Source organism: Acipenser ruthenus, chromosome 9 (genome assembly GCF_902713425.1).
Source record: "Acipenser ruthenus chromosome 9, fAciRut3.2 maternal haplotype, whole genome shotgun sequence".
Classification (NCBI taxonomy): Eukaryota; Metazoa; Chordata; class Actinopteri; order Acipenseriformes; family Acipenseridae; genus Acipenser; species Acipenser ruthenus.
In genome coordinates this window covers 32905111-32918250 of record NC_081197.1, presented here as the reverse complement: position 1 = coordinate 32918250, position 13140 = coordinate 32905111, and the positions used below count along the sequence as shown (strand labels likewise).

General features: G+C 37.7%; 1 protein-coding gene across 4 annotated transcripts in view; it reads right to left on the bottom strand.

The window, feature by feature from the left end:
- The window catches only part of LOC117406207 (immunoglobulin-like domain-containing receptor 2), a 54437-nt gene extending 42525 nt beyond the window's left edge, over positions 1-11912 (bottom strand). For all 4 annotated transcript variants that reach the window (XM_034010140.3, XM_059030529.1, XM_034010141.3 and 1 more), the window contains exons 1-3: positions 11796-11912; positions 7229-7555; positions 2121-2240 (exon numbers count right to left, since the gene is read on the bottom strand). In XM_034010140.3, the coding sequence (XP_033866031.3) occupies positions 2121-2240; positions 7229-7555; positions 11796-11853 (505 nt within the window). In that variant the 5' untranslated portion in view covers positions 11854-11912. The remainder of the gene's footprint in view (positions 1-2120; positions 2241-7228; positions 7556-11795) is intronic.
- Positions 11913-13140: the final 1228 nt, after the last annotated feature.

Genomic DNA, 13140 nt, shown 5'->3' with positions numbered 1-13140 from the left:
CAAGCTGTTTGGTCCATTCTATGAGGATTTGGTTGTATTCAGAAGCCTCTGCCTTTGAAGACAGCTCTTGTCATTACTTACATTCTACACAAAACTTCCATATATTGGAAGGGAAGCATAATCTTGAATTTATATCTCACTTATACTGAAGCATTGCTATAGGGTTGGAATTATATTTTAGCTTTAGAGAGTGACAAATTGGATGCTTTAGGATTTAGCAGTGGCCGCTTTAGTATTATGCATGGCTGGCCTAAGGGCGAAATATGTGATAACCATAATTATACTGAAGTGTTAACGCTGTTAAATTTGTAAAGGCACTGGATAGCCCAGATTGCCTATCAGCTGCAACCACTCAATCCATTTTTAAGCATTTAAGAAACCGAAGGAGTACTAATGCTGCTCTGATTCGTTAAAACTTCAAACTTGAATAGGTCTGTGTGATTTTCAATTGTCTGGATATATTGTATGCCAGTGCACAAACAATCCACTTACAGGAGTCCAAACCATCTCTGTGTCATCCTTAGATGTCCCCCCTGAGTTTAAGAGTGTGCTCAGAGCATAAAAGAATTACGAGGAATCTGACAGTGCTAATAATCACAGTAAAAGGGTGTCTCCGTTTTTACACTTGACAATGCAATGCAACTGTTGCAAATGGTTTTTCCACTTTCATTTCACATCAGATATGTGGAGGCTGTGTGGTCCAGTGGTTAAAGAAAAGGGCTTGTAACCAGCACGTCCCTGGTTCAAATCCCACTTCAGCCTCATTGTGTGACCGTGAGCAAGTCACTTAACCTCCTTGCGCTCCGTCTTTCAGGTGAGACGTAATTGTAAGTGACTTTGCAGCTGATGCATAGTTCACACACCCTAGTCTCTGTAAGTTGCCTTGGATAAAGGTGTCTGCTAAATAAACAAATGTGTGTTAGTCCCTTCAATATGTAAGAGATTACATCCAAACTACATTTAAATGGCAACATAAGCAGGACAAAAATGTAATTTTTCTTTGACAGACTACTTTAATGAATCACATGTGTTTGCACTATAGCATACTACAGTTTTAAGGACAACACTTGTTTCATACAGGTCCTCCCATAGTCTTGTGGTTCCCATGACAACAGCATGGTCTACTAATTGGAAGCCTGCATTTTCTCATTCTTTTTTGTGCAACAGTCCTTCAGTGTAAACTTTTTAAAATATAACAAACAAAACATATACAACAGCCTTTAATTTACTGAAGGAGTCAGCAGACCCAATTAATTCATTCATGTTCTCTTTTTATTGGCTGCAAGCTTACTGAAGAGCAGAAAGCAGAACAAAGGAACTGCTTAGAAAGGATCAAAGGCCTAGCTCTGTACAAGGCTGTTGCCATGACAGCGCTGGTAGCTGAGGTTTGAATTGTGGAAATTGTCACAGTTTAAAGCTTGTTACAATTGTAAGAAACCCTTGCCATCAATACATTATGTGAAAACTTAAATGTAGGCATACTAGCCACATTTAAATATACATCTATTCAAATATCTATTAAATATATAGCTTAATTTCACAGCCAAGAAACAGAGCTGGCTCCAAACTAGGGGTGTATCGATTAAACGTGTATCAATGAATCATGATACTTTGTTTACTTGATATATCGTATCGTAATAGAGATATGTACCATTTGTATTGTGATACAAGAACAAAAGCACAACACCACAGTTCACTGTCATTCACCAAATGGATCTTGCATGACGAATAAGTGCTTTATATTTGGCATGAATATATACACTCAACATTTATTAACAGCTCAGTTTGAAGACATATATTTTACTGTGGCTGCAGGCAATTACTAGAACACCTGAACACCTTTAAAGTAGTGGGTTGCCTCTCGATCACTGTGCTAGTGCCTGGTCATGGGATAAATTAGCTTACTCTGTGCCACACATTAGCACAATCTTTGCTATGTGACCAGGAAAATCAAAAAGCGTGACGTAGCAAGTGACTGCATTGTTGGTTTAAATTGTGTTTACAGAAAATGTGTCACAGGCTTTTCCATTTTAAAAAATGGTAAAAACAGGGCGACAATAAAACTGATCTCATTCTGTATACAGCTCAGTGATTAGTCTCTTAACTTCTTTATTACTCACCCAACACTAAGAGCTCCATTCTGTCCTCGTTCTGTCCCATTAAGTCATCAGAAGTAACCACCTTGCAGTAATACACCCCACTGTCACCCCACTGAAGCTCTCCGATTCGGAGATCACCATCTGGAACAGGAAACAAATCACATATTACACAGTGGTTGGATTTCATTTTACCAACATGTCAATAGGCAAATCTGATTGGGATGTTTGTGCTGAAACAGTAGACTAAGACCACTAGAACTCACTTCACTTTGCTCCCAGCATACTGATGTGGACCCCTACCAACCTAAAATCGAGCTTGCAACCTCTGAGGGAACTTTCTACTTTCCTTTATTGAGTGCTGAAATTCCCCTTCACTTAAGTTATTTATAACTCAGATTAAGGGATATTCAATATGAAAATAAATGTAAGTTAAGAGTAAATGGAAAATCTGAAACAGATGTAAGGGCCAACAGAATCCAGCTTGTGGCCTATGATTGGTGGGGGTGAATGAAGGTTTATCTGCTTTTGGCCTTTTGTGATGCCACTCTTTTGCCACGGTCACAAACTCCTGTAATGTCTTAGAAAGTCTAGCAGGGACATTTATAAGTAAAATACTCATTTTTAAAATCTTGGTAATTTCTTTCATTCTGATTGGCTGATGACACTCCAATCCCGTATGCTTAAGCTGTCCTCCGAAGCGTGTGCCGTCAGTTGAATGCTTTTTTTCACACTGCGGACTCACCATGCAGCCACCCAAGAGCTACAGAGTTGGAGGACAACGCAGCTCTCAGGCAGCTTACAGGCAAGCCCGCAGGCGCCCAGCCAGACTACAGGGGTCGCTGGTGCGCGGTGAGCCAAGGACACCCTGGCCGACCTAAAACTCCCCCCCCGCCCCCCGGGCGACGTTCAGCCAATTGTGCACCACCCCCTGGGAGCTCCCGTCCACAGTTGGCTGTGGAATAGCCTGGACTCGAATTGGCGACGTCCAGGCTATAGGGTGCATCCTGCACTCCACGCGGAGCGCCTTTACCGGATGCGCCACTCGGGAGCCCCGTACAACCATTTTTCTGGCTGACATCCCATTCCAATATAAGAATGATGGTACCCTACAACTTTAAGACATTCCTACATCAGGAAAGGAAGGCGTTTTTTCTCTTTCTTTTAGTTCCAATCTATTGTTATGCACGTACCAACAACACTATTTACAGAAAAGGAAATGGATTTCACAATAGGGAATGCTTCCAGCTGTGGTTAAAAAACATAAAGCATGTCCAATTCACAATGTACTTTTATAGGATATCCTTACCACAGTCTAGCTCTATCCACCCACTTAGAAGCCCTTGCAAATCCAAAGCACAGACTAAAGGGGCTAAAGTCAGCAACTCTAAAGAAGTCTAAAAAAGTCAACTCCATTTTCTGCTACCATAGTATCAGTTTCTTAGGAGGACAATTTTTTTTTTTTATAGAAAATTCCAGTGGGGGGGGTGTCCTGATTATCTGAATAGGAAATACAATTAAAACCCATACTCCCAAAGGAAGTAGCAAAGCAACTAAGCTAATTTTCATTTTAATTGGAATTGTAGATTAACGTTATATAAAAATTAAGAGACGTAACATGGTATGACCATGAACCGTATTTATTTAATAACTGACCTTAAATTATTGTGCTGGTTTATCTATATGCAGAGCTTATCACGATGTATAAACAGTTTATTTGCCATAACCACCATTGATCTTTTTTGTATGCTGACAACATTCAATATTAAATTTGTATTTGACAGAAAGGAAATATGTAGAATGTCGAAAGTCTGAAGACATTGAGAAAGATGTCACAGAAGTCTAGTTTCTTTTAGTATTACAGTACTATAAATTAATATGGAGATGTTAATAGCAGACCAAAGCTGACATGTTGGAAGATTCCAGGCTGCATAGTACTGTAGGTCTGCTATGTATGGTTCATAAATTACATTACGTCTCCTTGGGCATTGTGACAGAGATCGAATGATTCTTGGTGTTAGATCTCCCTCTCGACCTGTGAGGGCACTGTGTAAAAGGAACAGAGTACCCTTAACTAAATAGCACGACAATTTATTCCTTAGGGTAGGTGGAAGTCGGTCATTTAGGAAAGGGGCGAAGCTACAGTACTCAAAACTCAATGACCCAGACGGTAAACGGCGTGGCATCTGAGGATTGGAGGAGCGGATGCGCTCGTTAACCGAGGGGTCATGAGCGAGGGTATAAATAGGGGACATAGTGTAAGTGATCTGTTCCTTTGTAAATGGTTAGAACAACCTTGAAGGAGGCTGCTGTGGGAAATAACGTGACTGTTGTGTTTGTTTTGTACTGTTGAGTAAAAACTGTTTTTGTTTTGTTTTTCAAGACTACTAAACACTATCCGGAGCTGCAGCCACAGGCCAGCAATAAACCCGGACACCAGCACTTCTGTTTCACAAATGTACTTTTCACCACAAGCACTAGTTTCACACACTAAATAAACACTGTCTTTGTGTTCTGTGTTACGTGTGGGTGAGGAAAGAACTTGGACTTTTTGTTATTTGGTTTTGGGTCAAACCCGAGGATTATAGGGGCTGAGTGGCCCACCCAGTAAAGGCGCTCCGCGTGGAGTGCAGGATGTGCCCTATAGTCTGGATGTCGCAAGTTTGAGTCCAGGCTATTCCTTTGCCAACCGAGGACGGGAGCTTCCAGGGAGCAGCACTCAATTGGCCGAGTGCCGCCTGGGGGGAGGGAGAATTAGGTCGGCCAGGGTGTCCTTGGCTCACAGCGCACCAGCGACCCCTGTAGTCTGGCCGTTGTATCACTTCCATCATTCATTATTTACAGGTGTTCGCCATAAGGCTCTGGACACTGTATAACAAAACAATAAACACCCTTGCACCTGAAAAATCATTGTCTGTGTATTATTATTTATTTCTTAGCAGACGCCCTTATCCAGGGCAAGGTACAACTGTTACAAGATATCACATTATTTTTACATACAATTACCCATTTATACAGTTGGGTTTTTTCTGGAGCAATCTACGTAAAGTACCTTGCTCAAGGGTACAGCAGCAGTGTTCTCCACCTGGGATTGAACCCACAACCCTCTGGTCAAGAGTCCAAAGCCCTAACCACTACTCCACACTGCACTGCACGCACCTTTAATCAATCACCACTTTGCCACAGGCATAAAAATAAAATACAAGAAAATTAATCCTAATAAGCAAACAAAGGACACATAAATCTGTATATAAATGTAACTGTAGTTTTAATACAGACAAAACATTTTGACAACTAATTAACAATTGACTAATATTACTCATTTTCTAAGGCTGTATCAGAGGCAGGAGAGAAATGGAGGTTGTGTATTTTTACAATTTGATATACATTTTTATATATTCATACGTTTGAATATACTATATGCCGCCCATACAGTCCTTTACCTTTTTACATGCTGTTCACGTGAACAGTCACAGAGCCGACGCTGCGCTTCACTGATCAGTTCTGTGAGCGTCCTTTCACAGGCTAGGATGAAGGCTACTAGCACCGTCCTGTAGGTCCAGTGTGCCTAATAACACAACATGAACAATATCTTGTCTTTAACCCAGGATTTGCACATCAGAGGAGAGTAGAAGTGAGTAAACTCTGTATCCCTTATATGAGAAGTGGGTAAACACTATATTGCCCAAATTGAAAGTGGGTAAACACTGTTTACCTGAGTATACCCTCGACTACAGCACTGCCACCCCCCACACAGCAACCCAGATCTTCATTATAACAGTCACCCCCTGCCGTGTACAATCAGGACACTTTGGATTCTCTGTGCTTCGTCAAGGCAGACAGACACACCTAAAATGTCAAACTGTGTGAGGTAAAAAACTACACAAATAAAAAAAAAAGTTTAAAAATGTTTCATTGCAACGAATGAAAACCCTGAGCACATGCAGTCAAAATGTTGTCAAAATGTCCTTGTGTGCTGGGTCCCTGTCACACAGGTCAGTGATGTCCAAGCAGTTTTACAAGACTTGGTTTCCCTACACTGACTTATTTTCATACATATATAACGTGAAGAAAATGTAATATTGCCATTTCTATAGTGACTTAAATAATACAAATGTGCATCACCTGCGCATGTTTCTGATCCTGTTTCTGATCCAATGTATTCAAGGATGAGCTGGACCACTGCATTAGGTAACGTTTAACAGGCTGCTGTGAAACTAATTGGATAAGCTTTTTAAAAGCCTTCTAAAGCATCAAACAAGAAATATATCAGCCAACTTTCAAAAATTGGTAATTTACTTAACAGTCCAACTGTAACATATGTTTCTTTTTTACTGGTAATTTGAACAAAGTTAAAGCCAATAAAGATCCCAAACCAGAAATAGATGTCACAGCCTTTTAATTTCGGAGCTGGTAAGCAGTCATAAGTTTTTTCAAAATTGTTTTAGAATCATTTTTATATTTACATATATATATATATATATATATATATATATATTTATATATTTTTTAACACAGATAGGAATTGCTTTACACTTTATGCAGGAAGCCATCTCCAGCATTTCCTGTTGTATCTGAGAGAGGATAGGTGAGTAAGCCATCCTGGAAATGTGACATAAAATTCAAATAGTTTTTCAGCGTAATTAACTCAGGGAAGCACTCTTACTGAGAACCAATATGAATTAAAATGATTATCCGTGTGACACAATTACTGTAAACGGTGTTTTTTCTGCACAACGAACATGTTTTGTTTTGTTTTTCTTTTCTTTGCAGAACTGCTTTCCTTGTCCTGCGTGGTTTTAGATAGGCAAGTCCTTTCACACATTCCTCCTGTAAACTGGAGCTCCTTATTAATGTGTAAGAAACAACTGATTCGTGCCGGCTTTTCTTGTTTATTTGCCTACTATGGGCACCACAGAAATTCCTAATTTATTTAAAAAAAAAAAAAAAAATGAAAACAAACAACAGTATATTATTGTTCTTTCATCACATCAATAAAGGGTCACGTTTGTACTGTACATTTCTAAACTCAGCTGCTCTTTGAAATCTGTATGGGAGAACTTCTTAACTGACTTTCCACACTGCTGGTTATTGTTACAATAACAGAAAGAAAGATCTCAGAATGGTCTTACTGTTGGTAATGGTGATGTCTCTTCCCTTGTAATTCTCCCCCAGCGTGAATGTAATACCCTGGCGAGACGCCACAGGCCTGACTGTTCTGCTGCTGTCCCTACAATCCAGGTGGGAAGTGGAGCCCTGGTCTGGGATCTGGTGGGTGAAGGAGTCTGTGAAGCTGAACGACTCCCTGGTGCGGTCGTGGCAGTAGGATTTGTACCACCACTGCACCACGGGCTGCTGACTGGAGGAGGTGGAAAACTGACAGCGAAGAACCACGGACTGGAACAACATCGCAAACTTCTTCTGCTCAGGAACCGTCACCTGGATGCCTTCAGACCACCCTATAAAAAATAATTAATAAAACACCATCCTAATAATAATAATAATAATCATCATCATCAGGTGCTCCTCCTTTGAGAATGAAAAATAAATCCTTGACAGTGAAATGAATAGCAGGGTGCTGCTGTTGTCTGTTTCACTTTTTTTTTTTTTTTTTTTTTTAATTGTGTGTATTTTCTTGTGGTGTGGTGTGAATTTGAGCTGAAATTATAATTTCCCCAAAATGAATGAAAGCTGGAAACCACACGATTTGAACTTGTGAATAAATTACAGGTTTATTTCAGGAACTTTCAATTCGGTCACATAAACCTTCACAAGAATATATAGAGAGATGGTAACAGGGATATTAAACTTCTTCAAAGCAACTGCTGGCACTCTACATTGGAAGGAGGTCCTTACTCAAACGCTTGAACTAGCATTAATTAGCAAAATGTTACCCCTTTTTTTACACAGTTTAGAAAAACATCCAATCAAATCAGCAAGAAACCTCACCACTGATACTCTGACAATACAAAAAATTCACACATCATCATAATGCCTTATAATACAGTTCAAATACAGTACAGTGCATTCTCCCAAAATTACTTTTAAGACATTTCTATATCTAAGACTGGCTTTAATGAAGCACCCTATTCTCTGGTAATGAATCACTCCTGAAATTTACTTTGCAATTATTTATCATCAACTGCCATTCTCTGCTGCCCTGGAGATGAAAGGGTATCAAACACTTTTAAAGAAAACACAAAAAAAACTTAACACACAGTGCACTGACAGCCTAATGAACTCCTGATGGAGTGGTGCTGGCTACTAGCTGATACAAGACACTAAGCTGAGCACACATCTTCTGTTGCACAATTTTTGTTATATAACAAGATGTGAAACTTTTGAGGAAAGAAAGTCAAAAATTGAATAAAAAATGCAATCAGTCAAATAGAAAAGCAATGCTTTGATAGCACAATTATGATAAGAATTAGTAAGAAAAGATGAATGTGTGACATTACGTCTCCAGCTGAGATGAATCACATAAGGGTGTGTAAGTGGCTTACATTTCTGAATCCTCCAATTCGTTCACGCGCACGATCCGCAGTAAAATTCCCTTTCTAAGCCATTTCTTCTGCCTAGCTCTCTCCACATCTTGTTTTTTTAATACATCTAGCTGTTTAAAGCCCTCTTGCTGAGCTGTTTTTGCAAAGCCGAGCATGAGATGTTTTGAAAGCAAGTTGATTTGTATGTTTAATTAAAAGCTGGTCAACCTTCTTCAAGGATGTACTTTTATTACCCGCTGTGCCATAACCTTTGAGTAAAATAAACCCAGTAGCAAAAAAAAGAATATACATTTATATGACGTTCCTGAATAAAACTACGACTTATATTCAACTGTTTGTCCTTCCATTATAATATTTATGTGTATGCCTGATTTTTTTTTTGTTTTGTAAATGCTGTATTGTATTTTATCATTATGAACAAAACTTCAGATACATTTAGCACACAGCTTGTGCATAACTAATATGGAGGTTGGTTAGCATTTCCAGAGGATGGAGGAGGAACCCATAAACTAAATACAAAGGTTCACAGGCTTGTAAACCTTCACAGCAGGCATGGCTCATCTTTGTTAGGTCAGTGATAGAATGGTCCAAGAAACTTTTCATCTTTATAAAATGAAATCTACTGTATAACCAGCCATTGAGGTAACAAGCTTCGATCATCAAAACGTTTGTGTGTCTTGATTGCGGTATTTTACTAGGTGTATATCAATAGTTTCTGATTTTTATTATCTTGTTTAAGCTTCTTTCTAAACTGAAAGGCTTAAAATACATGTGAATATTTGTGTTTTAAAGGTTCCTTCTTTAAAACACAAAATGTATTTACAAACAACCAAGTCCTGGCACAAGGAGCTTGGCTTGAGACCAGGTGAAGCCTGGTGATTCCTTCACTTTGAGATTTCCACTGCTAGCTGATTTAGGCCAAAACTGAGGATCTCTTTGTCCCTCAGTTTAATCTACATTGTTTTGCGATTGTCCCGCCCCGCTGGGGTCCTGGTGGCAGCACACCGTCTGCCTGTGGGACCCATTCAAGCCAGATGAAGGCAATGGAAGCTCCTCCCTGCTAATGAGATTAGAAATGCAGGACTCCTTGGAGCATGACAGATGGGTTCAGCTATTTGAAATCTAAACAAGAACCGGTAGAGCTCACAAGCATGCACTTTTTATTACACTTTACAGGTTTTCAGATTTTCTTATTAGTTTCACACCATCCTTTTACAAAACAGATACAGACTTGAGATCAGCTTTGACATCACTGAGCGGTACAAAGCGTTACATCTGTTTTTTTAAAAGACTAAGCTTGATTCTGAAGCAAGTGCACAAAAAAGGGCAATTTTTTTTAAGGAACGTTAATACTATTGATGGCTTGGGGTATTGACCGTTATTGATGTGCTTTGGTACTGTATCCAGTGTTACCATTAGATAACTGAACAGCTAAAAGCCAAAGGCAGAGCTTTAACTAAAACGTATCCTAGGGGTATGCTTTTAATTAGTTACAATTAAAGCTCTCTGTGTAAGGTGACTGCTGCATCGAGCAAATGAGTGGCATTTCCCCTTTTGACTCGACTTTCTGGTATATTCGTTTACACCACCCACAGAGCTGAGAAATCTTAGTATCTGTCGCATTTATTTTTTTAATAGTTTTGAATAAGCAGTAGGGATACAACAATGCTTCTCTGGCACAGTTACTTTTAAATAAATATCTTTTGAATGTTAATGCTAAGAATAACAATACCAAGTACAGTATTAAAATATTGCAAGTTTAAACTTAAAAAAAACAATGAAGCGTCCTTACATTTGCTAACTTCATACTGCTTTAAAAACTATTTACGCAATTTTATCGATAAAATAAATGATGCACTTGAAGAATAAGAAAAAAAAAACCCGCTTTGAAGCAATTGCAAATAGTATTGAAAGCACTGCCTTCGTCCAAGTGTTACTGTTCGTTGTCTAGACAAAGGATGTCCGGAAATTGTACTAGGTAACAGAATTCATTTAATCTTGATAACTCCACAAATATGTCGGTGGGCAGGAATATTGCACCAAACCTGAATTTCCCCGCTTTTCTTATTAAGCGTCACTGTGAACTGTTAAGGCCTGGTCACACGGGCAACTTTTGTCGACGGCAAGAAGAAGAACACGTACGCAAACCAATCACAAGTTTTTGACACGAGACGTAAAAATTATGCGAAGGAAGACTACGATATAAAAATGTACTAATTACATTATAACAAACAAAATAAATTAATACATAAATAAATAACGAAGTAAATAAATAAATAACGAAATAACGCAATAAATACATAAATAACGAAATAAATAAATACATAACGAAATAAATAAATAAATAAATAAATAAATAAATAAATAAATAAATAAATAAAAATCGAAATAAATTACATCTATCATTTATTTATGCATTTATTTTTGGCACAAATTATCTTCCATAACTGCATACACGGCAAATTAATTTAACATAAAACTGATTTTTAAAAATACGCTACACGTGTATTTTATTATTGTAGAATTGTATTCATAGCTTAAATATATTAGTTACTGTAATCGTGGACATTAACATTCGCTTATTCACATGCACACTGTATTGCATATCTAGATTACATATATTTTAACTGGATAAAATGCAGGAATCAGAATGCATGTCTGTATCAAATGTAGGAATGTCGCTTCCATCATATTCCGGCACGTCACACAAATACAAGGCTGTGAAAAACTTAACGGCTCCGTTGTCAACCTGCTTCAGACTGTAGAAATGAATGTGCTGTTTCATGTCCGCAACAGGTTATTCGAATGGATACTGACGTTATGTGCTTCCTATCAACTATCATAATAATAACAATGCACATAACACAGTTCTAATTCAGTTATGTTTCGCCCTGTTTCGTTAAATTCCGTGAACAGTCATTACCCTACAGTGCAAGTTTTCAAACTTTAGGCTGAAGCATAATCACTAACACGCGCAATCACAAAACTCCAAAAGACCATCACACGCTGCTGAAAAGATGAAGGTGAATACAAAATAGATATGAATATGATCTTAATCAAAACAAATACAAATAAAATTACGTGTAACACAACACAAAACACATTGGCTATAATTATACATAAAACACACATAATAACAACTAAACCAAATATGTGCAATCTGTACCAGAAGAAAACAGAAACAATAACGACGTACCTGTTAAGCACAGAGAAGCAAGCCACCAGGCGAGTAAAATCCCCATTTTCAAGCCCATAATGTCTGCATTTAGCAAGAGTGGGAAATCATTTTCCTCACTTAACTGTTCTCCTCGCTCCTCTCTTCGTCGGGAATAAAGCACAACTGTCAATCTAGTTTTAGAAAAGAATGCACCACTTTATAAAGGGGTGGGAGCGGTGTGAGGACAGGTTAAATACAGTGCTGTATGGAAACTGTGAATATAATTTAAGTCCTGTACATATCATTTGTGTATATTTTTTATATTTTGATTTGCTTTTTAAAACCAGAAAAAGAACTTGAGAATAAAACACAACCATGTATGTAACACAGACACCCCTATATATTATTGTAGTATATCCTATCACGTCTTAAATTGTGAAGCTGTTTTGGCAAATGAGAAAAGTTTACATTATACCGATGGGGTGGTTAAGTATAATCTTTGTGTGTGTGTAAATAAATTTAAAACGATGCTATTTAAACGGGTTATCTCTTCTCCGTTGTTTAAATGAAGGGATGAACTAACTACAATATATATTTTGTCGTGTTACTGTTTTCACATATTTTAAGTAAATTCACATTATGAACCAATTGTAAAGGTATATTTTCAGACATATATAAATACATGGCTCATTTCACAACCATTTTGAACAGTCAGTTTTTATTTCATTCATATATATATTTTTTTTAAATCCCTACTTCCTTAGAACTTTAATTTAGAACTTCTTAGAACTACAAAAATGAATTGTCAAGAATGCACAGCTTAAGGGTAAACAGTTGTTAACATCTAAAGCAAGATAAGCTTAATGAAAAGAACATATAAACTCTAGTAAGGGTACATCTAATTCGAAACATGTTATAAAATCTAAAATAAATCTACATAGATTAGAAACCAATACTGCTGATTATCTCATGGATTGTGAACATGTCTCCAGTTTATTTGTTTAAATAACAAGCCCATGTTTGTTTAATTAGCACACCAGCTCTCTTTCGCCCATTCACTGACCACTTAACACTGAATAGCTGCAGACTTCTTGAAGTTTAGAGGTCCTGTGGAACAGAGATTGTGGACACAAACAGAAATATAATGTTGTTTTTTTTTTTTTTTTTTTTAACCTGGTCATTGAGCTTTAGCCTTCATATCCTCCCCATTCCCTTCAATCTACTTTATTAAAAACTTTCAGACTTTTAAAAAGCAAAAACACTGACATCTTATAACAAAAACCTGGATCCAAATTACTGTTTAAGTTAACTGAGGTGCAAAAACATGAAAGGCACTCTATATTACAATAATAATAATAACTAGAAGTTGCAATCAACTTGATGG